At 48.3% G+C, this 25,576-nt stretch overlaps 2 protein-coding genes across 5 annotated transcripts; both read right to left on the bottom strand.

Annotated features, from left to right (window-relative positions):
- Positions 1-817: 817 nt before the first annotated feature.
- Positions 818-7,813, bottom strand: HYAL2 (hyaluronidase 2). Of its 4 annotated transcripts, none has more exons than XM_044656932.1 (4): positions 7,598-7,813; positions 4,109-5,093; positions 3,426-3,515; positions 818-1,701 (listed from the first exon to the last, which is right to left on the bottom strand). In XM_044656932.1, the coding sequence occupies exons 2-4, from the start codon at positions 5,048-5,050 to the stop codon at positions 1,306-1,308; spliced, it is 1,428 nt and encodes a 475-aa protein (XP_044512867.1). In that variant the 5' UTR covers positions 5,051-5,093; positions 7,598-7,813; the 3' UTR covers positions 818-1,305. The 4 variants fall into 4 exon arrangements, with proteins under 4 accessions (XP_044512867.1, XP_044512870.1, XP_044512868.1 ...); XM_044656935.1 differs by having other exon boundaries at positions 4,109-5,090; XM_044656933.1 differs by lacking the exon at positions 7,598-7,813 and adding an exon at positions 5,899-5,984 and having other exon boundaries at positions 4,109-5,090.
- Positions 7,814-11,577: 3,764 nt separating this feature from the next.
- On the bottom strand, positions 11,578-24,456 carry TUSC2 (tumor suppressor 2, mitochondrial calcium regulator). Its single transcript, XM_044676897.1, has 3 exons — positions 24,231-24,456; positions 14,630-14,750; positions 11,578-13,380 (listed from the first exon to the last, which is right to left on the bottom strand). The coding sequence occupies exons 1-3, from the start codon at positions 24,398-24,400 to the stop codon at positions 13,315-13,317; spliced, it is 357 nt and encodes a 118-aa protein (XP_044532832.1). The 5' UTR covers positions 24,401-24,456; the 3' UTR covers positions 11,578-13,314.
- Positions 24,457-25,576: the final 1,120 nt, after the last annotated feature.

The raw sequence follows: 25,576 nt of genomic DNA, 5'->3' as shown, positions 1-25,576 counted from the left end.
GGGGAGGGGAGACCCTCCAGACCTCGAATACTGCCCAGTTCAATCCGAATCCGAATCCCTTCTTGGTCACTCTTTGTGGTGACTCTTGGGTTGGTTTGGGGCTCCCTTGGGGCCTCCTTCCTAGAGGAAGAGCTCCAAGGGCTGTTAGTGCTCCGCAGGGTGGGTTTATGACTCAGCAGAAGCCAGGTGAGGGGAACAAAGGGTGGGGGGAAGTGGATTCAGCCCCTGCTCCCTCCTCTGACACCCCGGGGAAGCATGTGAGCAGAGGGTCGAGCATTGCAAAGCTGGGCAAGGTGCCCATGGGAAAAGCGGTGCTGTTTTCAGAAGGTTGGCCCTGAGCCCAGAACCATGCTGGGGCCCCCTCCCCAGAGACTCCCCTCAACCATTCCATTCCCTCTACCCTCCTCTGCCTACCAACTCTGCCTGTAGCACAAGCCCCCTCCCAGGCCTTGGCAGCACCACACAAGGGACTGAGCGTAGAGAGGGCAGCAGTCTGTTGGAGGAAGGGGAGGGCCAAGTCTCTAGGTTGGCACTTCATGAAAAGGTGGGGAGGGGGGAGCCCCCCTTCTCTGAGGGAGGCCCCTGTTCTATTTATGGCGCCTACCCCAGCAAGGGGCACAGGTGCAAGTTCAGTGTGGGAGGGTCTCTGGGCATCTCATCTAGCATGTCTGGAGGCTACTCTCCTGCTCCCCCATCTACAGGTCCCTGGTTGGCAGGTCTTCCCTGCCATTGGGAGGGTGTGAGTGACCCAGCCCAAGCCTGGCTCCGTGCTGCCCCAGCCAAGGGCACCCCTTTCACAATCCTACATAGAGAGTTGTTTCTTTTTCTGTTTAATTTACAAAATATCCCAATAATAATAATAATAAAATATAGAGAGGAGAGGGGCAGGGGGCTCTCTACGGCCCTGCCGTGCCCCCCATCCCTATTCCCCACTACCAGCCCCTCCCCTAGCATGGGGAGACACCCAGCAGCATCTCACACAAACTGAACATCCCCCCTTAAAACAGGGGGAAATATAGGCACAGGGCTGGGGGCTAGTCCCCCTCAGACACACAGACACACACACAGACACACGGGAAGATCCGCCCGTCCCCTGCCCCTGTGAAGCAGGCCAAGGCATTGCTGGGGAGGAGTCCGTTGCCACATGGGGGCTCCTTAGTCTCCCCTAACCCCGACTATATCCACTACAAGATCCTGGGCTCCCCTGCATTTGCCAGGGCAGGGATGGCGCTCCTCCGAGGGACCCGGCGGGCCGCACCTCCGCTAGAATCGTTGGCTTCTTCCTCACTCCCCAGCCTACTGCACTCAGGGGAGGAACAAGAGGCCCAGGGCCATCAGGGCTGCCAGGACAGAGGGGCCGCTGGGGGTGCCCTTGTTTGGGGCTTTTCGGCTGTGTTGGCAGCTCTCCCCATGCCAGCCCTGGTAGCACTGGCACTGGAAGTGGTCCCGGAGCTGGGCCAGATCATTTGGACTAAGTTTGCCCTCGGCCCGGAAGAGGGGCTCCTCGGGGCTCTGGGCAGGGCGGAGGCGGAAGCTCTGGGGGTTCAGGTGCAGGAAGGCGTTGGATCCGGGCTGCCGCCGATAGCATCGCCCGTGCCCGTGGCACAGGTCCTCGCTGCACTGGAAAGCGGCCTCGGACACGTTCACGAGGTACGGGGCCAGGCGGCTTTCCAGGTACTCCTTGATTTTCTGGCAGGTTTCCTGGAGAGAACGTAGAGCAGGTCAGGACAAGGTACTTCCTCCCCAGCTCCCACACTTCAGAAAAGGGAATGGATTTTGGTCAGGCCATTCCGTTAAGGATGTACTCGGGTCAGGATTTCATCTCAAGCTGGACTTCTCTTCTAGGCTCCTTTCCAAAGGGGTGCATGGGAGACGAGACAGAGAGTGGGAGAAGATGGGACCATCCTTAACACACTCAATTCCAGCCCAACTGAGACCCTCAGACTGCCTCTGCGATCCCCCCACCAGCTCCTGCCTGCCTCCCAGTGTGTGCCTTTGCGAAGTCTGGTCCTTTGTGCCTGGAGGAAGCCCAGCTTGGACAGCACCACCTCCTCCTGCCTAGGCCGGTCCCCAGGAAGCAGATCCCTCCCTCCTTGAATGCCTCCTCTCCCTAGTGCCTTCAGGGTACCTCCAAAGCCCCAGGGGGACATCCACTGAACAAGGGGCCTCCCTCCCCTCACGGTAGGATCCTTTGTGTGTGAGGCCTGAGAGACCCATTTGTCTGCAAGCTGCTAGAGCCAGGATTTGGGGGAGAAAGAATGGGGGATCACCCCTTCTCACATCCCTTTCCTCAGGCCCTTTGTTTCCAGGGGACCCTCAGGTACCCCCAGAAAGGGGTGAGAAGGGGGCAGGGATTCTGAGGCCAGATCTGAGCCCTTCATTCTCCCCTCCCCACCCTTTTCCTGCCTGGGGAGGAATTAGGGACAAGGGGGAGGGGAGGAGAGAGACAAGCAAGCAGCTGCTGAAACAAAGAGACACGTTTACCCTTTCCTTTAAAAGCTAGTTCAGGGAGAAGTTGGGGAGAATGGGGGATCAGAGAGGCAAGGAAAGGGCTGTGTGTGGGGGGAGAGTGGAACAAAGTGTCACCATGAAGCCTTCCTGGACAAAGGAGCTTGATGATAACTTTTTGGCTTCAGGTTCCCCCTCTGTAAAAGGATCTTTTAAGGCCTCCCCCAACCCCCCCCTCCCCAGCCCCCACTCATAACTCTCAAGTCCTCGTTCTGTGTCTAAGGGCCCTCCCAGCTCTGCTCTTCTGTTCTGGGTTTGACATTTTCTCTTTAAGCACTTTGGAGGCTCTGATCTGTTCTGAAAAACCAGGAATAATGATGGGAAGTTTACAAAGAGGCACATTCTAGATTTCTTGCTAGAAAGGAAAAAAAAAAAAAAAACAACAAACCTCTCCACAAGCACCGCTATCCCTGAGGGGAAGGAAGGGGTTCCGCCATCCCTGGGGGGCCCTTCCACCTTCAACATTCAGTGAGTCTATGCCCCTCCCAGCTCTGACATTTCGACACCTCTGCAATGACGGGAACAAGATTCCTGTCCTTCTTCCTATCTTCTGGTAAGCGTAGGACCATAACTCATCTCATCCTGAGAAGCCTTTCTTGATTGGGTGAGCAGCTGCATCACCCTTGAATCCCTGGCGAGGCTCGTTTGTTTCTGGGATGTGGTTTTTTGTCTGTATTTTTGGTATATGGCTTTTCTCCCTCAGACTGGAAAGAACCTTAGGCCGAGGCAGGAAATCTAGATTTTCATTCTATGTTTGTCATTTATTCACTGCGTGAAATTAGGCAAATCCCTTCCCTTCTCTGAGCCTCAGTTTCCCCATCTGTTAAAAAAGGGCTTGAGCATCTGTGGCTCTCAGGACACAAGGCAAGTCATTGATCAGGCTAGCCCAATCAGTTTAGTCCATAGGCAATACCTACCGGGCTCTTGGTATAGTAGGCATCTCCCCAGAAGATGATTCCAGCTGCTCCTAGAGCTGCACTCTCCCCAATGGTGGAGATGAGGTCCATCTAGGAGTGAGGAGACAGGTCAGAACTGCAGGGAAAGGTGGGGTAGAGAGGAGGCTTCTTCCCTTTCTTTCTCCTTCCTTTTGTAGCCCCTAATGCCTCCCCAGACACATCTGCACATGGTTCTAAGCCTCAGATCAGAGGCAGAGAGAGGGGTCCATGGTGGACGAGGCCAGGTTTGCTCTCTATCCTCTCCAGACCTTTTGGGGTATATAAGGAAAGGAGAATTTCTGCCAGATACCCCCTCCCTCAAGGGCCTTAACCAAGTTCCCTTCCACTTTTGAAGGTCTAGGGCAGGGGCATTAGTGAGTCTTTCCAAACTCCGAAGACTCCTGAGTTTTCTCCCCATCTCACCCTCCTCCCTTGGACCTGAAGACAGTAGGGCTAATGTAGGGGACGTTCCTAAGTGCTAGGCCCAGTTGGGCCTCCTGGACCAAGCCCATTCTTTAAGACTATGAATCCTCTTTCAGCCTCATTCTCTTCATCTGTAAAGGGAGCTGGCCTCTAAGCTCTAAGTGTCTAAGGTTCCTTCTGAAGCTAGGATCCCGTCTCCTTTCTGGGGACTCCTTCACTAGCTCTCAGTGGCAGCTGGTTACCTCACTGAGGACAGTGAAGTTCTGGGTGTAGGTAGGGCGAGTATAGACGAAGACTGGGAGGGAGTAGCCAGCGTGGTGCTCACGGGCCACCCTCAGGGCCTCTTCCACCCTGGAGCGTACAAACTTCCGACAATTGGAGGAGGACTTTAGCATGGGATCCAGGTAGATGGAAGGGTAGAGGGCACTGCTCTCGGCCCAGAGCCAGGCCAGCTGGTCGTTTCTGGAGACCTCAACATCTGGGCAGCGGCCCGTGTAGCTAGACCAGTTCTGCACATAGTCGTGGTTGTAACAGTCAGGGAAGAGGTAGAAACCCCAGAGCTGGCGGGGCCGAGTTTCCTTTGCCCATCGTAGGGTCTCGAGCATGAACTGCCGGGCAGCAAACTCAAACTCGTACTGGGCCTGCTTGCCCACCTGCTCTTGTGACCAGGTGGGGTGTCGGAGGCTGACCAGCTGTCGTGAGACCTTTCGGTACACGTCTTTGCTCTGCCAATTTCGGATCCAGACCGGGCGCCAGTCCTCCCAGTCGATGACCGCTAGACCCTCCCGATCAGGGGATCTGATATAGTGTCGAACACCCTCAGGCAATCGTTCAAGGTGGTCCATCAGGCTACTGTTCTGGGGCACTCCACCGTGTACTGGACGAAGATGGGAGTCATGGTATGGGTAGTAGCCTAACCGATCTCGATAGAAGATGGTGAGATTCTGATCCACGAAGCCTTCATTGGGTGATGCCTTCACATCAAACACACTGAAGTTCAGAGAGACCCGGAAACGGGGCCAGCAGTCCTGGGTTGGGGCATTCCAGGCCACCAGGAAGGGTCTTCGGGTGAAGATGGGTGGGGCAGTGGGTTTTGCCTCATCACTTCTGGGCCCTGCAGATGCCAGGGACACAAAAAGGGTCAGAGTCAGGGCCAGGGCCGTCCTGGCCGCTGCCCACATCATTGGTGGTTCCTGTGTGCAAGCTGAAGGGCTGGCTCAGGACCTGCTGGGAGAGGAGAGAAAGGAAGGTTTTAGTGGTCTCTGGGTCGGGGGACCCGATGTCCCAAGACCGGTTCCCATTCTTCCTCCCCTACCCCGAGGTAGCTAGACAAGCCTTTTCAGGTCCATTCTAATTATATCTCTTACAAAGTTTCTTAACTCTCTGGCAGGGGATCTCACTTCACTTTCCTTACATGTAAAATAGAGAGGTTGGACTAAATCCCAGGTCGCAGGTCCATGAGGCTGGGTTCCTTGCAGCCCCACTCTAAAAACTCTCCCTTTGCTCACCAGCCTCAGGTCCTCCAGGGAAGAACAAAGGCAGCGCCGAGCCCAGCCGGGAGGGAGTCCTCGGCCAGCCTGAGCAGTTCGGACCTCCCACGGCGGGGAGCGGTTGCCGGCTGGGCAGGGCTGGGGTAGGGTAGGGCAGGGCAGGGCTCCGGTCCAGCCAGCGCGCCCGGAATGCCGACTCGGCCACGGCCAAGGCCACGGCCACGGCCGCCCCCGCCTGCGCGCCGGCTCCGGCTGCTCCCCACTCCGGCCAGTGTGCTTGGGCTCCCCCTTCCCCGCTCGGGGCCCCTAGCGGTAGAACAAGCCCCCTTTGTTGGCGGCTCGGCCCCCAGCCCCCCGCTCCCCGCCACACGTGGGTCTCGCGCCCGACTGGCTCCGGCTGGGAGCCGGGAGCGGGCTGGGCTCCCCGGAGGGAGGGCGCAGGCCGCCCCCCTCGGCTCCCCCCGCCCAGCATCAGTGAGAAAGCTAGGGACGCAGGCACCCCGGGGGAGTCTGGGGGCGGAGCGTCACCCGTACTTACTCACCTCTTACCGAGAGCCCGAGCCACCCCCATGGCCACCGGCGCCCACTGTCCCAAGCACCGGACCCCCTAGTCCACACAAGGATCTTTGCAACCGTCCCAACTTTCCTTCCCACGGCCCCACCCCCTCGGCCCCGCGCGGCCCCTTTAAAAGATCAGAGGGAGGGCGGGACCAGAGCCGCCTTCAGGGTGCCAGGTGGGGAAGGATTTTTTCGGGTGGTCAGATTGGAGAAGACTCTTTCTCAAAAAGTCTCCACCGGTCTCTTATGGGAAAGACGCTTCTTTTCTCTCGGGAACGCGAAAATGCCTTGTGCTATAGAGTCTCCCACCCGCTCCTCCGCGGAGTGGGGATTTCTAATCCGATCTCCCCCCTCCTTCCTGATAAAAATGGTACAGCCCGGCTCCAGCAGAGGCGCTTCTAGCCCTTTAAAGAGACAGACAGAAACTGACCATAGAAAGGGGGGAGGGGAAAGGGAGAGTTAGGGCGCAGATAGAGAAGGCAACCTATAGCTTTCCAACCCGGACCTCCCTTCTCTCCTCCCCTCCCCTTCCCCCCTGTGACTGTGCCTCGAGTCTAATCACCCCTTTCTTTAGGTTGGGGCAGTTTTCGGCCTCGGTATCTCCTAACTATACCCCTGCCACTGCAGCTGGTCTGCCCTTATTCCTAGCCTATTATTATTCCCCAGAGGACTCGGCCCAGGAGTTCAACCCCGGCTGTTCCCTGCACCCCAGACCCCTTCAGATCGCGCCAGGTGGGAGCCTTGCCCCAGTGCTCCCAGGCACCCATCTCATCTAAAAGCACCGTGGGAGATGGGGAGTTGAGGGTGGGTAACAGCTTGGTCCCTTCCTCCCAGTGGGCCTCCCCGGACTCCCCCCAGAGGCTGGGGCTTTGACTGAATGCCTTCGTTACTAAGACAACAGGCCTCTGTCCAGGGAATGCCTGCCTGGGCTGGGGGAGGAGGCTGGTGGCCACCTGGTCCTGGAGCCAGGGAAGGGTGGGAGTAGGAAGAGGAGAAGGACCAGAGCTGTTGAGGTCTTGTCCCGAATTCCCTACTTAGCCCAGGAGGAAACTGAGGCCCAGAGGACAAAGACTTTTCTCTCCCTCTATTTCCCCTATACAACTTGGCCCTTCCCCCATGGCCACTCTTGGGGGTGGGGGAATGTGGACATGGCTGAACCTTCAGCTTGCGGAGGGGGCCTCCTGGCTTCAAACAAAAGGGAGGCCAATAGACCTTCCTGAGCTCCTGAAGGCGGGCAGGAAACCCATAAGGAACCCTGCAGGAAGTTCCAGTCCTCTGTTCAACCTCCAGCTGGCTTAACTCTTCCAGTACCTGCTTCTCCAGCCTTCCACCAGATTCCACCCCCCACCCCCAATTCCATTCCTACTTATTGTCTCTCAACCCCACCCACCCCTGGCTAGAGATTTTTCTCCCCACACACACATTCTAGCCCTTCCCCCGCTCATAGGCAGGGAGACTCCTTTCAGACCAAAGTCTGAAGGTTGCTTTTTCCCTGATCCAAGAATTTGAAGAATCTGTTTCCATCAAATACAGGTCTCTCAGAGAGGTCCTTCCACTATCTGATAATCAAGCAGTTAGCCTGTGGGCAGAAGTGGGGACCCTACTTGTTCAGGCCACCAGGTTCCCCCTTCACAGGCACATTTAGTCTACCCTCCCTCCAGCCAGGGAATTGGTTGTGCTCACCTGTAGATCAAGAGTCTGGCTCTGTTGATGCTGATGGTTTAGATCAGGAAAAAGGGATGGATGTTCTCTTCCAGCCGACCCTACTTCTGATCCTTTCACTGTTCTTAGAGCCCTGGGATCAATTTCTTTGTTTTTCCACACCATCCAGAAGCCCACTGCCCTGTGTTTGCTCTCTGATACCCTTCACTTTCCCTGATGCCTAGGAGGCACTGGCTCTAGGGCTGCCTCCTGCCTCTCTCACTCGTGCTGGGTTCCTAGCGCCTGGTGTTCTTACTAAAGTCCCATCCCCTCCCTTTTCCTCATTTCCTGCTGCCCCTCCAAGAGGAAGAGACCTAATGACCAGAGGCGGGTGGGTGGGCAGGAAGAGGCCAGTCTCCCCCAGCTTCCCTTCCGGTATCCCCAATCCATGCATTTCTCTAGGGGCTTATCTTGGGTTGGGTCACCTCCTCCCCTTCCATAAATACCTTTGGCCTCCTGGGCCTTAAAAGTCCCAAACAGGGATCTAGGAGTCAGAGGAGCTGAGGGGGAAAAGTCTTTCCCCACAGGGACTTCAGCTGTGAACGAAGAGTGGTCTGGGCAGAGGGTACTGGGGGGGTGGGGGGGGCAGGAAGTGGACAGGAGAGGGAAGAGGGAGAAGCTGCTTCAGTAATCTCAGTCTCCCTCTTGGGCTCCTGATAACGAGAGGAACCCAAGTCAAAAGGGAAAATGAATAAGGAAGAGTTTGTTCAGGCATTCAGCTCAATTATGAGGCCTATGCCAGGGGCAGTGCCAGGCCAGTGGCTCAGGCCACTAAAGGATCTGAGATGGGAAGGGAGAGGAACAAGAGAGGGAACAGCACAAGGCTGGGAACTGAGGAAGAAAGCTTTATCTGTGTATAGAATGTGAGTTGGGGGTGAGGGGTGGGGAGGGAAGAGGCAGGGAAGTGGAAGGGGGGTGTTGGAGGGGAAAGGAAGGAACTTCCAGGAGCTGAGTCAGGTTTTTTCCACTGAGAGCAGAAGAAAAATTCCACCCTAAGCCTTTAGAGCCAAGAATATGCATATACATGGGCGCATATGTGTACATGTGTGTAGTGGAAAGACCACATTTTAAATAAACTTGAGACTGAATCCTGGCACTTATTTGTGTGAATTTCATCAAGCCTCAACATCTTTGGGTCTCAAAAATCCTCATCTCTAAAGGAAAGGGCCAGGCCTAGTTTCTTTCTAAGGTTCCTTACAGCTCTAAATACCTTGAAGTTTGTGTGAGTGTAGGGTGCTGGGGCACAGTGCATATTATTTGTTTATGTTAATGTCTGGACTGGAGGTGTGGTGGGTAGTATTACTGCCCTCTCCCTTATCCAGCCTCCTGTTCTATTCCCGGCTCTCAACTACTCCTGAAGTGGCAGGGAGAGTCCAATTTAATTCAAGGAAAAAGATTTCCCTAAGGTGTGCCTGGTCCCTAGGTCTTGAATGAACTCTCTGAGTTCCCCTAGGAAAATAGAAACAAAGCAGCTAGGTGGCCAGGTGGAATAGAGTGCCAGGATAGAATGGAGTCAAGATGACCTGATTTCAAATTCAGCCTCAGACACTTACAACCCATATAGCTCTGGGCAAATCACTTAGGCTGTTTGCCTCTGTTTCCTCATCTGTAGGATGAGCTGGAGAAGGAAAATAGGAAATTATTCCAATATCTTTAACAAGAAAACCCCAAATGGGGTCCTTGAGTCAGACAGAATTGAAGCAATATATTTGTTGATTAGATTAATGGATTTATTCCCCATATCCAGGGACCCCATACCTCTTCCCCAGACTCAGGATACCTAGGGGTACCTAATTCTTAGCACTCTTGCCTTTCTTTCAGTAAAAGAAAAAGGCCTCTGTTTTGTTCTGGTTTTTAATCTGTATGATGAAGTATTTGAGCTAGACAAATCCTAAGGTCCTTTCTAGCTCTAAGTCCTAAAATACTGAATCCTTGAAACTCCTTCCCTGTGAGAGCCTATATTAAGGAGGGAGAAAATGAACTGAGAAAGTCAGATAGAGGGGGGAAAGGGGGCTTTGAAGCCTTCACTACCTGGTCTAAAAGCCCCCAGGGAATGGGAGGAGGGAGAAAGAGAAAAGCTGAGCAGAGCCCTGGCCCCTGGTCAGGGTAGGGAGGCTCCCTCTGAGGGTTGAAGGAGGAAGGAAGTGAGCTCAGGCCACTGGGAATGAGGGAAGTGTCAGCCTCAACCCTCATTGTTCCCAGCTCTGGGGATCAGATGAAACAAACCCATCCCAGGGCAGAGAGTTCACCCAACTTTGGGGAAGGGTAGATGCTGGCATAGATGACTCTGGCAGTAACCTGGGTAAGGGCTTGGAGGGGGAAGTCAGGGTTGGGGGATGGTAATATGCCCCAATAAATCTTTTATCACCTACAATCAAGCCCAGTATGAAGTCCAGAGAGTTCCCAGCTTAGAAGTATGGTGTTTGGATTCCTAAGAACTCTGGGGTTACCACTGTTCCAATCAAGAACAGGCACTCAGAAGGCAAAGACAAGATAACTTGTATTTTTTTCACCTTCATCTACCACATTCAGAATCAGAACCAGACCTTACCACACAGACACTTCCCAAACCCAAGACCATCAGAACACTTTCTCCACCCCTGCCATGTTCATTGACATGACTCCCTCATTGCCCCTATGCCAAATCTACAGACATAGCCATGCCCAATGCCACTTAATGATAGGCAGATTGCATGATGGCTTCTCTCTTAAAGGGAAAGAACTTGTGGAAAACTCTAGTCTAGGATGAAGTGAGGTGGTATAAGAATGGTAGAGGAGAAAAGGGGTCAGGATTGGGAAAGGACTTAGTTGTTCAGCAGTCTTGGAAAAGAATGAAACTTCCATTCCTGTCTAAAGGAGTAAAAATCGGTTATTAGTGAGCTATGTAGCTAAGCTCCCCTTTCTAAAACCTTACCAGGCCTCGAATTATAGACCTAAGGTGGGGGGTGGGGGTTGCTGGGGAAGGAGCAAGAAAGTGGTACTGCTGTCACCATGCTCAGCTGCTGAGAAAGAAGGGACTTTTCTCTTTGGTGGGAGGAGGGCTCTCCCAGCTATGTGCCCTGTGTGGCCCCAAGACCATGGCACTGGGGTCTATTCTGCCTATCATACCATACACTTGGGAAGTAGAACACAGATACCAATTGAATCAATCAGATAAAATCAGCTAGTAAAATCCTGTTTTCACTAAATGAGTCTTCCCATAGACCATTCTGGAAAAATATTTCCCTGGAAAACCAAATTAAAGTTTTAAATTTATAAATGGTCATTTCTAAGAGGATAGAACCTACTTTCCATGAATTAGAAGATCCAAAAGTCTGTCAACGTCTGTCTGAGGCTCAGAAAAGGAATATACCCATGGCTGCCATGGTTTATTTCTGAGGTAGGATGTGAACTCTGCCACTTCTTCTGAATTCCAAGGTCAGCAGGACTCTTATTCCCAATGCCAAATGGCCTCTTTATTTTGAAGACTCATGAACAGTAACCAATTCTAACTTTTCCTAATCATTTCATTTCATAAAGCTGGCAACTATTACCTAAAAAAATGGTTCTCAGAGGCCATCTTCTAAAGGCACCTGCCTCTTGCCCCTTCAGGCCCCAGAGATCTTCTGGCCACACAAATACTGCCCTCTACTGCCAGAAGTTGGGGGAGCAGTTGGCATTTAATACAAATATCAGGTTCCCCTCTCTCCAGTCATTCACTAAGTGAGGATGCAGGAATTCTCTTCAGCTCATTGGAGGGTTGGGGGTTAGGGGAGGGCACATGGCTAAATTCCCAAGGCACTGGCACAAATGGAGCTGCCTCCTCAGAGAGAGAGTTTTAGAAAAGTTAGTAGTGTTACAGAACAGACTATCACTGCTACTTTTTTTTGATCCTCATTTGGCCCTCTCAGACAAACCTCCCATGTCTTCTACCCCCAGTGCACAGTCTAAAAGGATCCCATTCCCAATAAATTACTCACTCATTGGGATCTACAAATAATTTTATTTAAATTGAACAAAAGGGCATACCAGCCTGGGCTGGGAGAAAAGAGCAACCAGCTCTTCTCCCTCTATTATCACCTCTGCCCCAGACTGTCTCTCTGCCACATTCACACTAAAAGCACAGTTTGCACAGAAGGAATTAAAAAAAGTAATCCTAAAAAGTAAACGGACTGAAGTTCTGCTTCAACAATATCATGGACATAGATATACTATTTACAAACCTTCACATTGTAAATCTCCCTTCTGTGGTCTCCTTATCCCACCCCTTGCCCAGTCAGACCCTGGAGAGCAGAAGGTTGGACCCAGTTGCCCTTGCCCACTAGCAGGTGAGCAGCTTGGGGGAGGGTTTGGGCCAGCACAGTACCAGGTGAGAGGGGCTGGGATACTAAAGAGATCTGGGTAAGTTTGCCAGGTTAGCAAAGATGCCTGTGGGGGGCTGGATGAGAATGTGCTCTCCAGAGCCACTGGGCACAGGCCTGAAGGACACAGCAAGTGTAGTGTGTGGAAACTCCCCCTTCTTCTCCCAAGAAAGGGTTGGTGTGAGAACCAAAAAAGCTTCTTAGGCAGCTGAGCAGGAATGCTGGGCAAGGATCCTCTCCCCCATATCCTTAAGGTCTCTGCTTTTCTCCCAGGACTAAGGTTTCCACTGAGAAGATTCACTGCCCCTTCAGTTTCCAAACATACCCTCAGGGTCCAGGTATATCTGTGGGGGTCGCTGGGTGGGGGTGGGGAAATGTCTAGGGAGGATCACAGTGTAGGAAGTGAAACTCATCCCAGATATGGGGGCCTTCTAATTCCCCCCAGTTCCAGCAGGCTGAACTAATTGTGGGCTCAGAAGGAGGGGTTCAGGGGTGGTGGTGAGATTCATTGAGACCAGCCTCCCTCGGGGGTGGAGGAATCGAGGTAGCAAACGGCTGAAATGCTCAGAAATGTGAAGGGAAGGAGAAAGGAGGGTTCTGCTTGTGCATAGCAAAGCTCCCCATGGCCAGCCCCACAACCCAATGGGACACAAGGGGAAGGGCCAGGAAAAGAGGAGACCCCGCTCATAAAGTGCTGTGGCCCCTAGTTTCCCCAACAGTGACAGAGCCCCAGGCCTCTCCTGCCCCTGCCCCTCAGGCTGGGCAGAGGGAGGCACACGATAGGAGGAAACTGGGCAGGAGGGGAGGGCCGGGGTGGTTGAGGTCAGAAGGAAGGAAAATTTGTACCCTGAAATTCCTGGCCTGAGCTTTCACCCAGTTTTTATTTCCTGACACTCCTCTAGATGTTGGAGGGTAGGGTGGGGCTTTGGGGTCCAGGAAGAGAAACTGAGTATCCTACCCCCTTCCTTTACCCAGACACTCAAGAGCCTAGAGAAAATCCATACCAGTGAGCCAAGCCAAACATCCTTTATCCCTTGACCCCCCCCCTCAAACTGATACCACCCAGTACTGTGGAAGAAACAGAACTGAGCACCCAGCTTCCTCATCCCTTGGCTTGCAGATGAAAAAATACAGCCCACTAAGGGGCCCCTGTCAGATGGAGTTCATTCTGGGGCGGCTACTTTAAGCCAGGCCCCTTTCATCAGGACCCACGCTTTGAGCTTGGGATGCCCTGCCAAGGAAGTGGGGAGTTTTCCCCAGCCAAGGCCTTTTCTGGGCCCTGCTGCCCCTCCTCCTACCCAGATGTCCATACCCACCACCCCACAGACTTGGGGCGTGGGCAGGAAGGGGCTGCAGGGCTCACATCTCACAGATGATCACTGGGAAATCCACGTGGAGGCGAGGGTGGTCCAGCCTCACAATACCCTGAAAATAAAGTGGATATGGGTTAGGCCCAGTCTCAGTTCTACCCCTTTCAGAAAGTCCCCAGGGTACTCGCCTTAGTCACCTTTCGGGCCTTGATTCCCCATACTCCCCTTGGAGGCAGTATAGCATAGAATACTGAACCCCAAATCAGGAAGACCCAGGTTCAAAGCCCAACCTTAATGTTTAGTGGCTGTGAAACTAATCATGGCTGAGTCACTAAACCTCCCATCCTCAGTTTCCTATAATCTGTAAAATGGAGATAAATACCACCCATCTCACAGGAACTATTGTCAGGCTAAAATGAGAACAAATATGAAGCACTTTAATAAACTTTAAAATTCTATATAAATGCCTGTTATTACAACTGATTTCTCTGTCATCTAATACCAAAGCACTTTAAAATACCTTTTTTTTTTTTTTTTTTTTTTTTAACCCTTGTACTTCGGTGTATTGTCTCATAGGTGGAAGATTGGTAAGGGTGGGCAATAGGGGTCAAGTGACTTGCCCAGGGTCACACAGCTGAGAAGTGGCTGAGGCCGGGTTTGAACCTAGGACCTCCTGTCTCTAGGCCTGACTCTCACTCCACTGAGCTACTCAGCTGCCCCCTAAAATACTTTTTAATACTCTAATTTGTGTTATATTTATTTATGTAACTATTCCAATAATCTTTGTCACTCTTCCAGGATCTAGCATAATTCATTGTTCAGAGGGCTCTTAATAAATGTTTGTGGAGTGAATGAAAAAACACAGTCTAACATTGGAATCTACTCTGTTCTATTGTTTCCAGTATGTAAATCAGGTCTCCCCAAACAGACTGAGCTCCCAGTGGATGGACCCAAATCTACTCCTCCAGAATCCCTAAAGACTGTGAGCTCTTCCTAGACTGGCCTTGCTTTTCCTGTCCCCTGTATATCTCAGTTCCCAAGGGTAGCATGACTGACTGGAGTTAATGTGAGGGGTACATAATCTTTTATCAGGCCTTAGTCAGCTTCAAAGCAAGCAGTTTCTAATAAGAAAAAGAGAATAAGAGCAAAAGGTGGCCATTTCAACTAATCCCAATCCAGAATGATAGTGGAAAGAGCAGGCCACAGAGAAGTAATGATCAAAGCACAAAAATTGGTGGAGGAGGAAGTGGCTCTACTGAACCTTCATTTGTTTTGAGGCATAATCCCTATATGACATTATGGAGACAAAACAGGATAAAAGGTGGAAGTTGTGGAGAGGTTCTGAATCTCTTGCTCTTCCTTACCTGAGGGATCAGGTTCTTCTGCACCCGCCTCAGCTTGGCACGCTTCCGCCCATTCTTGGTGACAATTGTTTCCTCATAGAACTCGTGGGCCAGGTCACCATCTTCATCATAATACATGGAACTGTAGGGGAAGAGGAAAAAGTGCTCTCAGGACACTGGGCTCCATTGATTGAATCAAGGTTCAGGGAGCATCAGTTATCCAGAACCCTCCCAAATCGGTACAGAATTTGTACAAAGTCGTTTGTTGTCACCTCCAGTAGATTGTGAAATCCTTGAGGGCAGGGACTGTCTTTGCCTCTTTTTTTTTTTTTTTTTTTAATCCCCAGCACTTAGCAGTTAGAAGCTTAATAAATGTTTACTGACTGACCCAAAGCATTGCCCACAGTTTCCCAATGACAGCCCAAGTCACAGAGATCAGAAGTCTTCGTGACATAAGAAATAGCCTTTGGTAGAGGATGTGGTGGAGAGACTAGCCTGCCAGGAGATATAACCTTTCTTTGAAGCTTTAGGGACCCCATTAGGAGAGGAAGTAGAACAGAAAAGCAGGGGCTGCTCAGACACCAGGAGAACAGTTGAAAGGTGAATTGTCACAATGCTCAATGCCTCCTACCTCAGAGCTCTCTGATCTACAGAGGATATGGTGCTTTGGTGCCACCACAGGGAGCCCATTAAAACACAGGCCCTCTGTGCAGTAAGACTCCATGTCCAGGCCCTGGGCTTCACAGCCTGGTAAGCTCTGAGAAGAAGCTGTTACCAGAAGTCTGGGACTTGCTGCGTCTTGCCTCAGTAGAAACAGCTGGCATAGCCAGAGTCTTGATGTCTGCTCTAAGATGGCAGGAAGCCCACAGCAACTTCTTCCAGCAGAATTTGTTGGCAGGCACTGGGAGGTCTCAGGACCATGGCATTTCCTATCCCATCCCTAAGCTGGATATTAACGAAAATGGTTCCAGTCCTGGGCCTCAGTGTAGCAAATTTCCACCCACACAAACTTTCCAGGTCTAAATGGCATTCAGAAAGGCTGATAACTAACATTACTGCCTGACCTCCAAATATCCTGCCAAATAGGACCCAAGTTACAGGCTTTTCATCAGATGCCCCAGAGTTGAGGCCCTGAGTGACTTCTTCAGTCACATGGAGAAAATAGGGGTTCCAATCCTACTTACCAGGGATGTTACATGACCCATGAGAATTCCTAACTAGCCTCTTCTGAAGGAGTTAAGCTAGAGTCCTCTTAATATCTTCAGAAAACTGGGCCTTGGGGAGATAAAAGGTAGGTACCTTCATGATCTCCTAAAGTCAATGACAGCCCAAATAGTTTTGGGGGAAACTGGATTCTATAATTTGGAGCTGGAAGAGGTCTTCAAGATAATATAATCCAACCTCTTCATTTGACAGATGGGGAATATAGCCCAGAGAATGAAAGGGAATTACCTATAGACCAATCGCAAGTAAGTAGTAAAGTCACATTTGAACACAGGTCCCGCTAATTCTGGTGCGTCTCCCACTATACTGACTCAAATTATTCTAGGATCAACTTTATGCTAGGCTTAAATAAATAAGTTTTTCCTAGATGAGGATATCAGTAAACTGAATAAACCCTGGTCAACAGGTCTTATTCCAGATGTTCAGAAAAGGACTCTCCTCACCTCACATTTGCACTCTCAGTTGCCTCAGAGGGGACTCAGCCTTCCTTAGGAGTCTCTAATCCAGCTGGAAAAAATCATGCAACCATGTCTACTAAGTCTGCTACAAATTTAAGTTATTTAATTTTCCCTGGGCTTACTACTACACTAACCCTCACTACTACAATGAAATCCTTTTCATTCTTTCCTAATCGCAGTCCCCAAAGAGGCTCGTTACCAAAGCTCCTATACCCCACTCTATCTTATTACATTTTCCTCAAGCAGAGGACTTCTACTTTAATGAGATTAAATAGAGGCCATTCATTATCAATTTTGTCCCTATTATTACCCCCCATTCTCATCTCCTTGTTAAAGTCAAATCTTGTACCTCGGATACTATCCCAACCCCCTCCTTTCCCCAGTCTCCCTCTTATCTTCAATCTTTTTATCTTTTGACTCTATTTTCCTTAAACAGATCCAAGATTTTCTCCCCATTCTCTAAAAAATGTCTCAGGGGGCAGCTATATGGCTTAGTGGAGAGGGGGAGCCAGGCCCAGAGATGGGAGGTCCTGGATTCAAATGTGACCTCAGACACTTCCTAGCTGTGTGACCCTGGACAAGTCACCTAACACTCATTGCCTAGCCCTTACCCCTCTTCTGCCTTAGAATCAATACACAGTATTGGTTCTAAAGGGTTTAAAAAAAATAACTCACAAATGATCGCTCCAACTCAAAATACTTACTGACTCCCCGTGGCTGGAATGTTCTGTCCATCTTGGATTATTTGTTTTCTTGATTTCCTTCAAGGTTCAGCTCAAATCCCACCTATTCTAGGAGCCTTTTTATAGTCCCCTGCTTCTCCCTGGACACCCCACCAGAGGCTAAAGCTTTCCCTACTCAGTATATGTCTTCTATCTATTTATCTAGTTGTTCATATAGTCTCTCTTCTCTCATTAGAATGTAAACTCCTTTAGGGTAGGGGCTGTATCTCAGGCACTCATCTACCAGTGCTTAATAAATGTTTATTGGCTTGACTATATCTCTTCTCCTTTTCCCTGCAAAAATCCTTCAAAGAATAGGCTGCCTCCATGCCCTTTCTTCCCATTTCTTTCTCAGTGTTCATTGCCCTTAACTCCTCAGAAGTTTTTAATACTATTGACCACTTCTTCCTCAATACTCTCTCCTTTGGCTATGGCACTACTCTCTTCTGATTATCCCATCTGTCTAATAATTTCTTCTTGGTTTCCTTTGCTGGATCAGTATCCAACTATTGCCTATCATGAGTGCCCTATGATGCTCTGTTCTGAGCCCTCTATCTGGTTAAATTATGTTAGTCACATAGACAACTCACACACATGCACACGCATGAATACTGTACATATGTGTATCCAATCTCTAAATTCAACAAACATTTAAGCACTTACTATGTGGAATGCACAATGTTAGGCACGAGAGATACAGACAAAAGAGTTTCAATCTTTGGGGAACTTACATAGGCAGAAAGGTGGGAAGGACAGGAAACAGACATATAACATGCACACAGAAAATTACAAAGTCTATACAAAATAATGTCAAGGAGTAAGCACCAACAACTTTGGGAAAGAGATAATAAGGAAAAATACGTGTACAAAAATATTCCTGTGCTCTTTGTGATAGCAAAAAATTGGAAAATGAGGGGCTGTCCATCGATTGGGGAATGGTTGAACAAACTGTGGTATCTGTTGGTGATGGAATATTATTGTGCTGTAAGGAATAATGAACTAGAGGAATTCCATGTAAACTGGAACGACCTCCAGAAGTGATGCAGAGTGAAAGGAGCAGAACCAGGAGAACATTGTACACTGTGGTACAATCAAATGTAATGAACTTCTCTACTAGCAGCAACCCAGGACAATTCTGAGGGACCTATGAGAAAGAACACTATCCATATCCAGAGAAAGAACTGCAGGAGTAGAAACACAGAAGAAAGACATTTCCTTAATCCCATAGTTAGATGGGGATATGATTTCGGATGTACACTCAAAACAGTGATGGGGGGCAGCTGGGTAGCTCAGTGGAGTGAGAGTCAGGCCTAGAGACAGGAGGTCCTAGGTTAAAACCCGGCCTCAGCCACTTCCCAGCTGTGTGACCCTGGGCAAGTCACCTGACCCCCATTGCCCACCCTTACCAATCTTCCACCTATGAGACAATGCACCGAAGTACAAGGGTTTAAAAAAAAAAAAACTTAAAAAAAAAAACAACAGTGATGGGCAACCTTTTGAGCTTGGTGTGTCAAAATTTGCCAAAAAACGGAACATAACTCAGGTGGTGTGTCACTTCGAGAAAAAAAAACAAACATAATTTCACAATATTTATAGTTTAAATAATAAAAATGTATAATTAATATATAACTGTATTTAATAAACCAAAACATGTAAATTAATATAGGTAGAATTGTCATCTATATTGTCTACACTACACTATAGCAAATGGCTCATTCTCAGCATGTGGCCTCATACTTCCTCGGTATGCAGCCATGTCATCAAAAATGACTACACATGTCAGTGGTTTGCCATCACTGCTCTAAATGATCACTCTATTGCAAATGCTAATAATATGGAAATAGGTCTTGATCAATGATACATGTAAAACCCAGTGGAATTGTACGTTGGCTATGGGGAGATAAGGGGGTAAGGAAAGAACATGAATCATGTAACCATGGAAAAACGCCCCAAATTAAATAAATAAGAATAAAACTTTGGGAGAAGGTGGGGAGGAATCAGGAAAGGCTTCCTGAAGGAAGTGGCACCAGAGCTATGTCTTAAAAAAAAGCTAATAACTCCAAGGAGCAAAAGTGATGAGGATGCATGCTGCAGACAAGGGAAATCTCTTGGGCATAAGCATGGAGGCTAGAGATGGAAATGCTATGGAAGGGGAGAAGCTAGCAGGCCAATTTGACTGGAATGTAAAGGAAATGAAGGGGAATTATATGAACTAAGAGTGTAAAAATAAGTGAAAGACAGATTATGGAAGGCCTGGAATGCCAGGTGGAGGAATTTTAATTTCATCACAGAAAAAACAGGGAGCTACTCAAGATCTCCGAGTTGGGGGGATGTAGAGTGAGTGGCATGGTCATCCCTGTGTCTCAGGGTTAACAGTATGTTATAGGAATTGGTGAGAAAAGAGGATGGAAGTAGGAAGACAAATTAGAAGGCTTCTGCAATAGTCTAAGAGAGGGGTGATGAGGATCTGAACTAAGGTAGAAGTTTTGTGACTGCAGAGATAGGGATGGATGCAATACAGACTGAGGAGGTAGAATACTAAAGACTTGACATTTTGATGGGAGTAAAGGAGAAAAGTTAGAGAAAAGAATAAAAGATATCTCAGGTTATATATCACAGTGACTAGAAGGATGGTGGTGCTTTTGAGCATAATGAGAATGTTCAAAAGGGGAGGGAGGGGAGAAGGGTTTCTTCAGTCCTGCAAAGTCAGTTGTCTCCTTAATGAATCTCCAGGGTTTCATACACTACATTATCTAAAACAGAACTCATCCCTTTTACACCCTACAAAGTTTTCTATTTCTGCTGCATTAACCACCATCTTTCAAGTTATTCCAGTTTGAAAGCTCAGGCATCTTTTCCTCTTTTCTCAGTCTGAATCACTATCTAATCACTCCTTCATCCAAAAGGATATTATCTTGATTTTGGCCTTCACTGGCCTTACCTAGACCAGTGATCTCTGAAGCAGAAGGCCACAGCAGAACGATTTATACTAGAGAATTGCTGATGAAGCATACTACCCACTTCCTGTCAGAAAGGTGATGGACTCAAGATGCAGGAGAAATGCTTTTTTTGCACATGAGACGAACATGGCTGCTTGCATTGCTTTCATTATGTTACAAGTTTTTTTTTCCCTCCTTTTATTTCTTTCCCCAAAGGATAGAGGGACGGAAAAATAAATGATTATTAATTTCATCTATAGACTCTCAATATTCCCCAATTTTGGCCCTCTCTACAGCTGGTTTCATAGTTTTTATAAGCTCCCCTCAATTGTTTTTGTTCTGTAGGGGAACAAACTTCTGAGGTTATATCATTATAGCTTAGATTAGACCACAGCACCTGCACCAGTAGCTTACCTGAATCCCTAGCACACCAATATCCCTGTTCTCTTGATCACCTCAAAGCTTTGGCAGGTGCCCCTAGGCTGACTCTCTATTCTAGAATATTGGTGAATATTATATTATTTCTACTGCCCCCACCTCCAATCAAATTTCCCTAATTATGGTACTGTTTCCATTTGGAAGTTTTGCTAGCTGTTAGCAGTGAGTTCAACATCTTTGTTCTAAGGCATTGTCATCCTTTCATGATCCCAGGTTCTCAAATTCCTTATTATCCTTGATTCTTCAATCGACTGATTTTTTTTTCTTCAAAGTTGTCAAAGACCTTTTAGGCCATTTCTCAATCTTCATCCTTTTTAACCTCTCTGCAGCATTTAAAACTTTTGCCCATCCTCTCTTTTTAGATAGTATTCTCTTCTCTGGGGAGTAGTAAAACCAATCTCTGAGTGCTCTTCTGGGTCTGTCAGCTCTGCAGTCATGCCCCTAGGGCAGTAATAACTAACCTTTCAGAGACCAAGTGCTTAAACTGCAACTCTTATACCTCATTGTGAGCTGCCCACCTTACCCCAGACAAGGGAGGAAGTATTCCCATTGGGCTGCTGGGCAAAGGGGCAGATAATGAGAGAAATGTCCTCAAGCATAGTAGAGAAGGGGAAGGGAGCAGCCCCCTCCAACACATGTGCCATAGGTTGGCCTACATGGCACTATAGTATACAGCAAGGCGTTGTCTGCTCTTCTCCCCCTACATTCACTTGGTGATATTCAAGTCTGGTATCTTTTCTGAATTCTATTACCACACCATTAATTGCTTATTCAGAAATGGATTCCCACAGATATCTCAAATGCAACATGTCCAAAACACATTTCTCCCCCAAACTCACCTCTCTTCTCTTCCCAATTTTTCTATTACAGTCCAGGGAACCATCATTTTTCTAGTTATCTGGAAAACTCCTGTCAAGTACTCTACCACTTCTCAGTTGTTGAGTTTTACTCACACCAGACAGCTAAAACAGTTGCCAAATCTTGCTATTTCTATCTACATCTTTCATCTTTCACTTGCCTCCTTCTCTCTACTCTCACAGGTACCACCAGTTTAGGCTTTCATAATCTCACACCTAGACTGTTACAATAGCTTCCTAATTAGTTTCAAGTCTCTCCCTTTCATTCTCTACAGAGCTTCCTGTGAGATTTAACAATAGCCTGAACCCCTTTTCTTTTTCTTTGGTCACCACTGGAAGTGCTTTTTGGACACCCTCTCCCCAAAACTTTCCCTCCTATATATACATCATTACTGGATGTAGGGGAACATTTCTGTCACTTCTTATATACAGGAATTACAAGTAAGATTACGTGAACTTTGAGAATTAGGGCAGCAGTACAGGCTAGGACACTTGGATTTCTCACTCCATGATCTACACCCAGGTGACAAGGTGCACATAAAGAACTTTCAGTGAATTGGTAGGATTCAACCTGCTTGGTAAGAGCCCTTCCAAGTGTTGCTAACTATTCCAACTGCCATCAAAATCAGAGAAAAAGGCTCTCCGATTCATTGCTCTCATAAAACTCATACTATCTATTGATACTGATTAACTGTACTGTGGCTTTCATTTTATATCATTGTCTTTGATTGTTTTTATTTTTGCTTTTATCTTTTTTTTTAAACCCTTACCTTCTGTCTTGGAGCCAATAGCTCCAAGGCAGAAGAGTGATAAAGGCTAGGCAATGGGGGTTAAGTGATCTGCCCAGGGTCACACAGCTGGGAAGTGTCTGAGGCCAGTTTTGAACCTAGGACCTCCGTCTCTAGGTCTGGCTCTCAATCCACTGAGCCACTCAGCTGCCCCTGCTTTTTATCTTTTATCTTTTTTTTTTTTTAATGACTAGAAATATTATAGGTAAGTCTAATTTAGTTAACTCTTTAAAAAAAAATGCTGGGGATCATCATAATTCCAGGTAGTCTAAAAAGATGAAAACAACAGAAAATGTCTCCTGAAATCAGATGCTACATTATGAGGCCCATAATGAGCCTTTGAATATAACAAACTGAACTGTGGAGTTGGATCCTCCATCCACTTCTGTCCTTCCCTTTCGTCAATATTTAATTTTGATTGTAAAATCCCTGTGCCAGAAAAGGGTAATGCCCCTAATGGCTCCTTGTCAATGTATCTATCAATAATTTTTAATATGTTATGAAACTCCAAGTATATTAGACACTCCATATCTTTGGACCCTTATGCAACCTGGTGAGACAATCCTGAAATATACAGCTATAAGAAATGATTAACTGGTGAAACTAATGTGTCTCCCAACGAAATCAGAGGGGGGAGAATGGAAGAATTTAACACTAGCCTGAACCCCTATTCTTTTTCTTAGTACCCTAAGATTAGTCTTGAGTTTTAAAAAGGAAAATTTCATATTGAATTTAGTTGCAATTCAACACCACCCTTTGATTTAATTAAGAAAGAGGTCTGGGGCTTACCAGTATAAGCTTATCTGGGAGGACAATTGAGAGGCCTTGGACTCCCTGGGGCCTGGAAGATCTGCTTCTGATCTGGGCTGAGGTCAAGTCTACAGTATCAGAGAGACTCAGAAAAGTGACATCATAGAAGATATAAGATTTGGGTCAAAGAAAGGGGCTCTCTTTGGTCCTGGCATGGTTAGAAGAGGCTGCTAGATTAAGCTCAAGCAAGCACTGGCTAGGGGAGGAGACTTGCAGAGAGAACAGCTAGCCCCACAAGAGGTGCCTTTTCTTTCTCTTACCCACTCTTTGAATTAATTTAATAAATAATTATAAATTAACATATAGTCTCCAAGAGAATTTTAATCTTAACATGCCAAAGTGATTTTCCTAGTGTACAGGTCAGACCACACCACTCTCCTACTCAAACTCTAGGATCTCTATGATCAAATAATATTGTCTTCCTCTCACATTAACTTCAAGTTTTGTTAACGTTTTGTAATGTACACGATTATTAGTTTAGTAGTATATGTATATAATCCATATATGGGAGAGGAGCTCAAAATTTTATTAGAAGGGTGCCTAATCAATAAAGTTTGGAGATCTCTGGCCTAGACTTAGAATAGTTTCCTCATTGATCTTTCTGCTTCTGATCTCTCCCCTCCCCATTCATCCCACACAAAGCTGCCAAATTAATATTCCTGAAATATAGATCTGATGCCACTACTTTGCTAAAAAAATCTTTCGAGGTTCTGTAATTTAAGTTAAAATACAACCTCCCCTTTAAAGCTTCCTACGATTTGGCTCCACCCAACCTTTCTAAATATTTCATATTTCTCTTCTACTTTCTCTAATTGGGTCAACCTGACCACAAATTATCTCCCAGAAAGGAAAACCGAATCCCAGGCAGAAAGTGATTTACCCAAGGTCAAATATGTGGTGAGTAAAAGAGTCCAAATTCAAACTTGGGGCCCGGCTCCAATTCCAGTACTCTTACCAGCAACGACTCTTAGGGCCCCGGGGAATCCCTAGCTGACTAACGACAATAGGAGGCACATAGCCTTCTTCGTCCATTCTCAAAAGAAATCGTTCCCGAGTGTCAGAGGTTCATTCCCACCAAGCAGGCTAATCCTCTCCTCCTCCACCGCCCAAGTAGAGAAAACCGCGGGGCTAGCAGTGCCCGAGGCTGAAGTCTGGGAGGACCCAGCATCTAGGCACCCGGGGCATTTGTTCCAGCAGACGAATGCAAAAGGCCGGTCGATCCCATCTCTCATTCCCAGGCCAAGACGGAAAAACAAGCCCTCTCCCCGAGGCATACAGCCACCCGTGGCGGGCACTCGCCACTGGCTGCTGCCCACCTGCCTCCCCTCCAAGGCCCATATGCCCGAGGCAGGCAATCCCGGAGGCCGCATCCCCCCAGGCCCTTACCCGCGGCGGGTGAACACGAAGGGCTGCGCGGTGCGGAGGCCCCGAGCCCGGGCCAAGGCGTGCTGGGCTCGGGCCGCTTCTGTGAGTTCGGGGCTGCCTCCCGGCCCCGCAGCCGCCGCTGGCGCCGAGAAGGGCCACAGCCCCCGGCCCTTGGAGCCGCTGGTGCCCATATTAGGGCCCGCGGAACATCGCGGGGCCCCGCGCCTCACAGCGCCCTACAACAGCCTGCCCCACTCCCGCTGACTGATGAACGCCGACTCCCTGGGATCGAGGGGCTTCCGCCGCTACCTCACTTCCTGCGCCTCCCCGAGTGACTTCCGCTCCGCCCCCCTCGCTTGTCCATTGGTAGTTGGAGATGCCAGGCTTAGAATCGGGGCCAATAGAGACCCTCAAATAGCAAGGCTCCCAACGTGCCCTGCGGCTACAAGACTAAATGCTTCCGAAAGACTTCAAATCCCAGGATGCCCCGCTCCCTACCGAGCCGGACTGCTTAGAGAGGCAAGAGAAACTACAAATCCCAGCATACCTAGGCCTGACCGCGCCTTGACCTCAAGCGTCCCTAGGAGACTCACTAGTTTGGCGTCAGTATAATCTCGGGTTCTGTTTGCGCTTTGGGGCTTCATAGTTCCAAAGAAACTCTTACAAATTAGGGGTGTGTTTAGAGGAAGACGACCAGGTTGGGAGGAGCTTGAAAAACCGTCTCACCTCTTTAATAAACCTGGCTGTGTTTTATATATATATATATATAAAACATATATATAATAAATATATATTTAAGTATATATACACATATATAACATATATATATATAATAGATATATATTTGTGTCTTATTCTTCATCTTAGACTGTAAATCAGGAGGGCACGCTCTCTCCCAACCCCTTCAGGGCCAGGCACTGGGATTTGGAAGTCAGTGTTGCATTGCTGAATGGATGGAAGCAGCTACAGAAACTTGGAAAGTCTACCCTGGAGAAGAGTAGATTTAACAGAGAACAGATAAGAGGTAGTGTGATGCTAGACCTGAAACCCGGGGCCCCGACTTCGAATCCGCCTTCAGTCACTCACTAGGATGTGAGCCTGGGCACATTACTTAACTTCTGTCTGCTTCCATTTTCTCATCTCTCAAATGGGGATAATAATTGCATTGCCTCTCAAGGTTGTTAGAATCAGATGAGATTGTATTTGTAATACCTTTTACAAAGCCTAAAGTGCTACATAAATTCTTGTTGTTATTATTATTAGTAGAATTATTATTTAATAATTATCACCTCTGTGACCTTGAACATATCAGTTCAACTCTAAGGACTTAGATTTCAACACCTGGAAAATGAAGGCATCATTCCTTT

The sequence above is a fragment of the Gracilinanus agilis genome, chromosome 1, assembly GCF_016433145.1.
Source record: "Gracilinanus agilis isolate LMUSP501 chromosome 1, AgileGrace, whole genome shotgun sequence".
Classification (NCBI taxonomy): Eukaryota; Metazoa; Chordata; class Mammalia; order Didelphimorphia; family Didelphidae; genus Gracilinanus; species Gracilinanus agilis.
This window is presented reverse-complemented; position numbering and strand designations above follow the sequence as displayed.